Here is a 10,665-nt window from a genome sequence, read left to right on the forward strand (position 1 = left end):
TAGTTTCACTGAGTTACACAAGGCTGTGATCCATGTGATCACTTTGGTTAGCTTTCTGTGATTATAGTTTTCATTCTGGAGGCTGTGGGACTGTAGTTCTTGCTTCTTCTGTCTGCCCTCTGATGGAAGAAGGTAAGAGGCTTGTGCAAACTTCCTGATGGGAGGGACTGGCTGTGGGAAAAATTGGGTCTCCTCTGTTGGGCAGGGCCATGCTCAGTAAATCCTTAATCCAATTTTCTGCTGATGGGTGGGATGCTCCCTTCCTGTTAGTTGTTTGGCCTGAGGCGGCCCAGTCCTGGAGTCTACAGGCTCTAAGGCAGGCTCTAAGGCAGCAAACTGCAAAAGGACTTATGCCAACATACCCCTCCTAAGATTGCTGCTGCCAGTGCCTGAGGGTGACAGTGGGTTGGCAGTGGCCTGACTCGGGGACAGGGGCACTGGCACATGCTATGCCTTTAATAAATGCTGCTTCTTTCCCCCTTTCTAATGCATATGGGGGCAGTAGCCATATCTGGGTGTGGTTCTAGGCTTTGCCACTGATCAGCTGTGTGGTCTTCAGCAATGATTTTCCTTCTGTGATTCTTATGCTCTGTAAGATGGAGCTAACCTTCCACCAGCCAGGTTGTTGTGAAATCACACTCTCAGGGCCTGTACTGGGCACACAGTAGGTGAATAGGGAAAGTGGTGACCTCCCATTCTGGGTTCCCCATAGCTACCAGCGGAAGCTTCGGGCTATGAAAGCTGCCAAGGAGGCCCGGAAGACAGCGGTGGGGGTGATGCCCCCAGGCTCTGCCATCCCTGGGACTAATATGTACAACACTGAGAGGTAAGTGGGGACCAAAGGGTGGGTAAGAGGCCCCATGGGGTGGTTAAGCCCATGGTTACTGGACTGGGCTTTCTCTCCAGGGCCAATCCCATGCTGAACCTCCCCGCCAAGGACCTGGGCTTTGAGTCCCATTCTTCCTCCAGCGACTTGGACCACCTCAGGTGAGCAGTGCCCCTGGCAGCCAGGCTGGTTGGTGGTAATAGTCATGGTGCAGGGAAGGGTGAAGTGACAGTGATGGTGTGGTGATGGTGTGGTGATGGTCATGGTGGTAGTGGAAGTTGTTGGCCACAGACAGGTTGGATTGGGCCTGCCAACCATCTGAGCTCCATTGTCTCCCCTACAGCGTCAACTCCCTGGATGACAATTCTGTGGATCTGGAAAACAGCGCGCAGGAAATCAAGGCAAGATGGGGGATGAGTTGGTACCTGGGGTTTCTGACTTAGGGTGCTTCTCTGAAGAGGTGGGGTTCAGGACAGAGCTCAAGGGACCTGCTGCTGACATGGGTGTGTCTCTGCCCTCAGCCTTGGGAAATCCCATGGCTTTGGAATGGGACCCAATCCTTATTCCTCTACTCATTCACTGTGACCCTGGGTGGGTGACTTCTTCCCTCTGGTTCTCAGTTTTCTAATCTATAAATGGGGATCAGAACACCAACTATTCAAAACTGTTGTGAGGATGAAATAAGAGTGGGTATAAAAACCATCTGGCACAAAGCAAGTGCTCAGAAATCTGGTTCCTTCCCTTTATATCCTTTATATAAAAGCTGGTGGGGTGGGAAGAGGAGATCCGGAGATGAACATAATCCAACTGAAGAGCAAAGGTGGGCTCGAGTGAACAACAGTGCTGTTGTTTGTTCAGATGCTAGTTGGTTCGGTTAGATCAAGCATTTGCATAGCCTGGGCTGCTGACACGGGGAGCTCTTTAGATGTGAGTGTATCAGGTCACAGCCCAGGGATTCTGATCAGCTGGGGTGGGCCTGGGAAGGAAAGCTCCCGGGATTCTAATGTGCAGGTGAGTGAGAACCTCACAACTGGGAAAGTAGATCAGAGGGCTGGGTGGGGGATGGGGCGCCAGAACCAGGAGCAGCTATCCTCTCCTTCACACTTTGTAAACCACCACTGGAGTAGAAGCTCTAAGGCCCACTGACATTTGATAGTCTATGGCTGTGTGTGTGTGTGTGTGTGTGTGTGTGTAGGGATGGTATCCTCCCGCCATTCACCTTATCCATCCGACTTTGGGTCCTACCCTCAGCCTAGCCCTGCCCTCCTGGGGATCCATAGCCACCCTTCATGCTTCAAGACTTTTACTTTTAAAAAAAATATGTATTTGTTTGTTATTGGCTGTGCTGCGGCTTCCCTGATAGCTCAGTTGGTAAAGAATCCGGGCTGTGCTGGGTCTTTGCTGCTGTGTGAGGGCTTTCTCTGGTTGTGGTGCGTGGGCTTCTCATTGTCGTGGCTTCTCTTGTTGCAGAGCACAGGCTCTAGGGCAAGTGGGCTTCAGTAGTCGCAGCACACAGACTCCATAGTTGCAGTTTGCGGGTTCCAGAGCGCCGGCTCAGTAGTTGTGGCCCAGGGGCTTAGTTGCCTCGAGACATATGGGATTTTCCTGGAGCAGAGATCAAACCTGATTTCCCTGAATTGGCAGGCGGATTCTTAATCACTGGACCACCAGGGAAGCCTCATGCTTCACGACTTATTTTCCCTTAAGGATCCCTTACTTGAAAAGATTTGGTCAAACAAAGCCTCTCACAGGTGTTAAAATATCAGAATGCTGCCCAAGGACCTGGCTGTCACTCGAAGGCCTCCAAATGGGCCCCCAAGGATGAAGATGACGGATGGGGGTTCAGGCTGCCAGGCAGTGCTGGAGGCCTCTGGATGGATGGCTCATCTCTGGGTTCAAGATGGTTTGGAGCAAAAACTCCAACTTAGGTGGAGGGGAACAGTTTTGTGGGCTGGAGCTGGTGACTGGGCAGGTGGCCCCTAATGGAGGCTAAGTTTGACTCTAGTGGAGGAGAGTGGAGTGGGGAGGGGAGAGGAGTCAGAGACCCCAGCAGTGGGGCTGGACCTGTGAGTTGGGGAGGGCCAGGGAACTCCCAGGGAGTCTGGAGAGGGAGGAGGATCAGAGTGCAGGCGTCTTCAGTCTTCAGGCCGGGAAAGAGCCAATCCTGCGAAAGCAGGGGATGGGGTTCAGTCTCCGAGATCCTGCAGCAGAAGGTGGGCCTTGAGGTCTCCAAGTGTGGAATGCAGGTGGGGCCTTTTTCCACAGTCCCCTTGGTGCCAACTCACCTAAGCCTTCCATAAATGTTTGTGTGGAAGGTCTGAAAGACCTGAGGGCTCATCCAGTCTGAGTTTTTCAAGCAACCGAGGCCAGGGAGGTGTGTTGAACTGCCCAAGATTAGAAAGCTCGCAAGGTCAGGGCATCCCAGAACCCAGGTCTCCTATCTCCCAGGCCAGGCCATGTTTCCTGGGCTGCAATGTGCCAACTGTTCCCAGTGGGGGTCTGTGTGGAGGGCTCTGGGGAGCATGGCAGACTGTTTAGCTCCTCCTGGGACCCCCTCAGATGTTCCACTGCTTACCAGGGACCAGAACAACCCCAGTCTGGAAAAAGCCCTTAGTGAGCCCTAGGGAGGGTGGAGGTGGTGGTGGTGGTTGGGGCTTTTCTCCCATGAGTGTCTTCATGGTGGAGTAACTGAGCCTGGGGGCCTGGCTGGTCCACAGGAGGGATTCTTGTGAAGGTGTGAGTGTGACATGTCACATGGTGAGGGGGAAGAGGGAGGGCAGGAGACGAATTAGTGTATGCCGTGATGGCCGGCAGGCAGGACCTGGGTGTGATGTATCCCTCTGGGATGGCAGAAGGACCTGCCAAATTCAATCAGGGGCAGCGTGGAGTTGTGGACAGGCTTTAGAGTCAGGAAGACCAGCTGTCCAAACCTTGTTCTGCCCCTTCTGGGCCAGAGAGCCTTCCAAGCCTCAGTTTCCTCATCTGTAAACTGGGGGACGTTATCCCTCCCTCAGGAGGTCCTGTGAGTACCTCAGGTCATGGATGGCTGTGCCCAGCACCCACCATGCATGCCATGAGGTACAGGTGGCAAGGACTGTGGCTGGACTGGTTCTGGCACAGGATACAGGGCTTGACATTATTCAGGACCTGGCAGAAGACCAAAATGCCACCATGTTCATGGGCAAGACAAAGGCTGGAGTAGATCCCTGAGGCCTGCCCCATCACCTGAACCCATCTGCACCACCAGTAGTCATGCCGCCTCTGGGACAGAGTCAGGAAACTGAGACCCCAGCCAAGGAACCATCTGGTTATGAGCTTGAAGGCCCAATCGTTCTCCTAAGGACTGGGGAGATCACTCCATCTTTGCCCTGGCCTGACCCCTCCCCTCCCTCTTTCCACAGAAGGAACCCCAGCATGGTCCCATGGGGCCACATCCAGAGCCCAGGAAGAATGAGCTGTCCGGGAGGAAGGTGGGCTCAGAGCAGAAGGAGGAGCTGGCCTTCACTAACCTTGGCCTGAACACCACAGATCTGTGATGGGGGCGCAGCCACCAGACCCTGGCCACAGAGCTCCACACGGGCCCCCACTCTTCTGATCCACCTCCAAAGAGGCCTTGTTACCCCCAAATTACACCTACCCTTCCCTGATCATAATAAGATAAGCTGCTCCACCCCTGTCTGCTTGTAGCCAATCACAACTGACGAGGGTTGGGGGAGTATTTTATTACCAATGTATTGTGACAGTTTGTAGCCAAAAACCGTGGCTGGAGGGTTGGGGGACAGGGGTACTGAGTGGTCACAAGGGACTTGTGGGGCTCACGGCTCTGGGGAATGAGGGACCGGAGAGGGTGGTCTTTTAGGGACTACGGTGGTTGTAGAGTGAGCTCTCCGTCGTGTCCCCAGCACCCAAGGCCAGCTGTCACCAGGCTGTGGGCCTCTGACCATGACCCTCTGGCGTTTCTGTGACTCTTGCAGCTGCGCCCACAGGGCAGTCCTTGCAGCTGCCTTTGGCCTGTCTGGGAGTTGTGGAGTGGTGTCCAGTGAGGGTGGGGATAGGGCCAGGTGAGGGGGAGACAGGAACTGGGGACAACTACCAGCATGCAAGAGATGCCCAGGCCATGGGGCCAGCCCGCCGCGTGGACACGCACTCGCATACACCCCGGGCTTGCACATCGGGGATCTCACATGCCAATCCTCACATACTTGGGGCTTTTGTACACAGTTTCTCCCGTTCTGGGGACCTGGCTGCCTCTGGAGACCACAGCGCACCTGTCTAGACATCTCAGGAGCCTGCCCTAGCTCTCAAGGCTAGGTCCCCAGAGGTCGCCTAGTGTGGCCGGGAGAGGGTGGCGCTGAGGGCTATGAGGGGACGGTGGGGTGTCGGGGCTGGGTTCGTGGGCTCCTGACCACGAGGGAGCTGGGTAGAGGGCATTCATTGGTGTGTTTAGGAGGGGAAAGGGGGCTGGAAAGACAGGATGAGAAGACCCTAGATGCTGCCCGCTCCTTGGAGGCCTGTCGCGCGTTGAGGGGATCCCTTCTAGGGGCCTGGGATCGAGAAGGGAGCCTGAGAAGGTTGGAAACCCGGGCGTACAAAAGCGGAGCCGATCACTCGGCCGTGGGCCCGGCCCGCGAGCAGCATCGCGGGCGCCGCACACTCTGCAGCAGTGCGCGGAAGAGGCCCGGCGGGCGCTTGGCGGCTCCCTCAGGGGGCGCGGTGCGGACAGAGCCCGCGCGGCCGGGGCCCGGGCGCGCAGCGGGGGGTGGCGGCGCGGGCGCCCCCTGGCGACCGTGCTCCTCGATCTGTCGCTCCAGATGCTTCTGGATGGCCATGCCCAGCACCTCCACCTCCATGGCGGCGCCGTACACCTCCCACGTCATACCCTTTTCGTCCCAGCTCACGTCGCGCACCGGCTCGACCGCCTCGGGGGGCGCCGCGGCGGCCGCCAGCGCGGAGCCCGGCCGCACCCGCACTTCGGGGAAGGCGGGCGGCGCGGCGGCCTGCGGCGTCATGGGCCCGGTGGCCACGGAGCGCGTCTCGGCGGCGCCCAGGGACACTTGCAGGCCCGCGTCCCGGCGAGAGGGCGGCCCGGGCGCGGGGCTGGGCGCGCGCGGCGCCCCCTGGAAGCTGAAGGCCGGGCCGCCCGCGCCGTCCTGCGGAGACATGGGGCTCACGGCCACCGACACGCAGGCCTGCGAGCCCGCCTGCGTGCCCGCGTCCTCGCGTGGCGGCGGGGCGCTCGCCTCCCACGACGGCACCTTGGTGAAGTTGTCGCGAGTCCGCGGCCCGGGCGGCGGCGGCGCCACCTCCTCCGGGCCGGGGCTTCTCTCGGCCCTGGCAGCCGCCGGGTCCTTCCGGACGAGGCTGGAGGCTTCGGAGCTCGGTAGTGACGCTGGCTCCACGCGGCCCCCGCCGTCTGCGGGAGGAGGAGCGGAGTCACAGGGTTTGCCATCTGCCTGCCTGGAGGAGGCCTTCTCCAGAGTCAGGCTGTCCCCCTTCCCCAGGGATGGGGGCTCCCCCTTTCTCGGAGGCACCGAGTCAGTCTTGTCCAGGGCTACAGGCGCCACCTTCCCAGAGGCAATAGAGCCTGCTGATTCTGAGGATCCAGGATCCGGCTTCTCTGGGGCCAGTGGCTTCTCATTTGGAGATTTAGCCTCTACTTTCCCTGCTGAGGAGGTGCCCTCCTGCCCAGAGGGTGTGGTTTCCGCTTTGCGCTCGGACTTGGATTCTGCTTTCCCGGAGGCCCTGGGATCCACCTTCGTGGAGTTCATAGGATTGCCCTTCTCGAGGGGCAGAGCATCCACCTTTCCCTCTGGGACAGCTTCTGCCTTTCCCGAGGATGCCCGGACTGTTTTTCCTAGGCTCGTGGGGGTCACCTTTCCTGTGGACTCGGGGAGAACAGCTTCTGGCTTCCCCTTGATCATAGGGTCCATTTTCCCTGAGGTGGGGGGATCAGCCTTCCCCAAGGCTGGGGGACCCACCTTTCCAGGGGCCAGGGGACCTGTCTTTTCCGAGGACAATGGGTCTGCTTTCCCCCTAGTCACTGCCTCAGCTTTTTCAGAGGAAGGAGGACCCATGGGACCAGAGGACGCAGAGTCTATCTTTCCTGATGATTCAGGATTTACTTTTCCAGGAGGTGATGTTTTTGTATTTCCCACAGAAATGGGAACCCCCTTTCTGGAGGACACTAGGTCCTCCTTTCTTGAGGATGCAGTTTCTGTCTTTCCCACTAACATCAGTTCTGCCTGCACGGGAGACAAGGGCTCTGGCTTTCCTGAGGACACAGGATCCACTTTTTCCAGAGAAACAGAACCCACTTCGGCTGAAGACACGGGGTCCATATTTTTCAAAGACGTGGGCTCCACCTGCCCAGTGGACATGGTTTTTGTCATTCCCACAGACGTGGAGCCTTGCTTTCCTGAGGAGGCAGGGTCCATCTTTCCTAGGAACTGAGGGTCCTCTTTTGTGGAGGACATAATTTCTGCATTTACCATAGATGCAGGATCTGTCATCCCCAAGTGAGTAGGATCCACCCTTCCTGATGGCCCCAGAGCCACTGTTCCAGGCATGATTTTGTCTGGTGACCCTGGAGTCAGCATTTCCAAGGACACAGGATCCGCGTTTGCTGAGAGCTCGGGATCTCTCTTTCCCAAAGCTACAAAATCTGTCTTTTCTGCAAATGCAGGCCCCACCTCTTCTGAGGACACTCGAAGGTCTTTTCCTGAATACCTGGGCTCCTCCTTTCTTGGGAATACAGGATCCACTTTGCCCAAGGATCCAGGCTCCTCCTTCCTTAGGGACACTGTATCCATCTTGTTGGAGCACTGAGGATCCACCTTTCCCAAGGATCCAGGATCCTCTTTTCCTGGGGTCACAGGATCCTTCCTTCCAGAAGCCACAGAATCCCCTTTCCCTACGATTGCAGGCTCTGTCTTTCCTGTCAACATAGGATCTGCCTTCCTCAAGGACCCAGCATCTTCCTTTCCTATGGAAACAGAATCTACCTGTTTTGAAGACTTGGAATCCATATTCTCTAAGAACATCGGATTTCTGTTCTCTGAGGGTGAAGGATCAGTTTTCATTGAGGACACAGGCTCTGGCCTCCCAGAGAAGGTGGTTTCTGGTGTTCCTGAGATCAAGGCTCCTTGTGTCCCTAATGTCTCCTTGGTGGCTGCCTCTTGGGAAGGGATGTGGGTCATGGAGGGGTAGGCCACACTCCTGCCAGGGTCCTCAGAGTAGGACGCCCCTTCCCCAGCCCCATTGGGGCTGCTGTGTCTAGAGTCCATGCTTGGGCTTTGGGCAGGGGTGAGCCTTGGGTGTGTAGGGATGGCCTTTTGCTGGGAGGGGCAGCAGTCCCTCATGGCCTGGCTCCCAGCCCCCAGGCTCCCATCCTGTGGGCAGCAGAAGGCTGTGGGCTGGGGTCCTGGGGGGCTGGAGTCCTTTCGAAGCAGCTGGAGCCAGGCTGGGTCTTCAGCACTGCCCAATTGCCCTCATGACCATGCTTGGGCCCCAGGCTTCTGTCTGGTTCTGAAACAGAAAGAGCAGACTCAGACTCAGAGGAGACCCAGTGGGAGGAGCCTCTATCCAGGCCTCTTCCCTCTCACTGTTTCTAACAGCCAGGCTTTCTTATCACATTCTCCACCTTTGTCTGATCCCCTCCTGTCCATAGGGTCTGGGCTAGTAAATGAACCCAACCATACCATTTCCCTGCTTCATTGCTCCCATTGGCCCTCTGGATAAAAGCCAGGCTTCCTAAAAGGGCATTCAAGGCCCTTCACAACTTGGCCACAATCTAACTTTTCACCCTCCCTTTTCAGCCCACCCCATGCAACATGCTACCTAGAAGTTATGCTGTTCTTCTTTAGGCCATATACCAGATTTTTAAAATCTTGAATTAATTGGGATATTTTACATTAAACTTCTGTATTTCCCACTTCTGACTGATACTACCAGGATGCCTGGTCACAAATTCTGATGCCATAGGGGCCAGGTAAGTAATCTAATTGAGGGAAGCAGACTGGGTCCTAAACAGTAGGGAGTGGTCGGGACTAAGGCAAACTGGAGAGCACGTGCCCTGTCTAAAGGGGGGACCATACTCCATTAGCCAAGTACTGTCCTGGAGAAATGCATCCTGGTAGTATCAGTCAGAAGTGGGAAATACAGAATTTTAATGTAAAATATCCCAATTAATTCAAGATTTAAAAAATCTGGTATTTGGGCCAAAGTATGTCTGTGGATCACCAGTTTATATCTGTGTAGGCCCTGGGGAAATGGGAATGGTTTACGATTGAGGAAAGGGCACAGTCTGAAATGTGTGTTTTCAAAGATTGCTTAGGGGTAGTGTGGAGGCTGGAGAGGAGGGGTTGGCCAATCATTTATTCAACCTCTCATGCATCCTGCTCTTCATTCATTTACCCAGCCCTTTCTCTGTGATGGTCTAGATGAGAGACGGTACGGCAAAGGTGGTGGGGATGAAGAGTTGGCAGCTTTGAGAGGTCTGAGGGAAACTGACAGGAACCAACTGGATGTAAGAGGTGATCATGGGGGTGGTCTGCAGGATTCTGGCTAGGGTGGGGGTGTTGCTGTGTAGGACATCTGGGGAAAGGAAGAGTTGCATTTTGGACAAACTGAGTGTGTGGTACCTGGGGTACACCCAGGGAGAGGATCTGGCAGGCCGCCGGATCAGCATGCAATTCAGTTTTTTCATACACTCCGCAGCCAAGGCAAGCAGAGCTCTGATTCCCCCAGACCTCTTCCTCCCGACATCTCCAATGCCACACTGTAGTGCTCAGGCCAAGATCCCTCGACTTCTCAAACCCTCCAGCCCAACATCCGAGCAAAACATAATGGATCTACCTTCAAATAAATCCAGAATTTGGCAACTATCCTGAGCCAAACCCACACCATCTCTGACCAGAATTATTTTTGCTTTATCCTTCACTCTATTTGTTTATTCTCAACACAGCAGCCAGAGGGATCTTAGTAAAATTCAAGGCAGACCTCCTTTGCCCAGAACCACGTAGTGTCCTCATTTCATGCAATGTAAAAATGTTAGTCACTCAGCTGTGTCCAATTCTTTGCAACCTCATGGACTGTAGCCCGCCAGGCTCTTCTGTCCATGGAATTCTCCACACAAGAATACTGGAGTGGGTAGCCATTCCCTTCTCCAGGGGATCTTCCCAACCCAGGGATTGAATCTGGATCCCCCAAATTACAGCAGATTCTTTACCATTTGTGCCACCAGGGAAACTCCTCACCATAGCCCACAAGCTCCTGCATTTTCTGGCCCTGTCACAGCTCTTGGTCTTGTCTCCTACTGCTCTCCCCTGATTACTCTGCTTCAGAGACCCGTCTGCCCTGTTGGTCCCTGAACCCACTACCTTGGGGCCTTTGCACTGGCTGTCTCCTCTCTGCCTGAAATGCTTTCGCTCCCAACATCTGCATCTCCCTGAAGCTTTCCCTGACACATCCAGTATAAAGTAGCCTCCTTTCCAACACTGGCTGATGTTCTCCTTCCCCCTTGCCTTGCTCCGTTTTTCTTTCTGGTACCTGTCTTCATCCTCAAATTGCATATGCTTGTTTATTGCCCATGATGTGTCTCTCCCATGAGAATGTCCGCTCCAGGAGTGTGGGGACTTTGCCATGTTAACTGATGTAGTCTCAGGGTTGAGAACAATGACTGGCACATAGTAAGCAAGTGGTTTCCAATACATGTTTGTTAAATAAATGACTGAATGCCCTTTCTGTGACGTTGGTCCCACCATGCCACTCTTGGCTCAAAGCCCTCCTTGCTCTTTTAGGGGAAATAAATTGGTTGCAATCTTTTTGGAAGGACATTTATC

At 55.2% G+C, this 10,665-nt stretch overlaps 2 protein-coding genes across 2 annotated transcripts in view; one reads left to right on the forward strand and one right to left on the reverse strand.

Moving 5' to 3' along the window:
• Positions 1 to 4,362, forward strand: part of CDHR2 (cadherin related family member 2) — a 29,627-nt gene extending 25,265 nt beyond the window's left edge. Inside the window, exons 28-31 of the mRNA XM_005892582.3 lie at positions 713 to 826; positions 907 to 987; positions 1,170 to 1,227; positions 4,228 to 4,362. Of these exons, the coding sequence (XP_005892644.2) occupies positions 713 to 826; positions 907 to 987; positions 1,170 to 1,227; positions 4,228 to 4,362 (388 nt within the window). The remainder of the gene's footprint in view (positions 1 to 712; positions 827 to 906; positions 988 to 1,169; positions 1,228 to 4,227) is intronic.
• A 213-nt stretch (positions 4,363 to 4,575) lies between these two features.
• Positions 4,576 to 8,338, reverse strand: GPRIN1 (G protein regulated inducer of neurite outgrowth 1). The gene has a single exon (XM_070374847.1). The coding sequence runs from the start codon at positions 8,182 to 8,184 to the stop codon at positions 5,431 to 5,433; it is 2,754 nt and encodes a 917-aa protein (XP_070230948.1). The 5' UTR covers positions 8,185 to 8,338; the 3' UTR covers positions 4,576 to 5,430.
• Between the last annotated feature and the right edge of the window lie 2,327 nt (positions 8,339 to 10,665).

Source organism: Bos mutus, chromosome 7 (assembly GCF_027580195.1).
Source record: "Bos mutus isolate GX-2022 chromosome 7, NWIPB_WYAK_1.1, whole genome shotgun sequence".
NCBI classification, from domain to species: Eukaryota; Metazoa; Chordata; class Mammalia; order Artiodactyla; family Bovidae; genus Bos; species Bos mutus.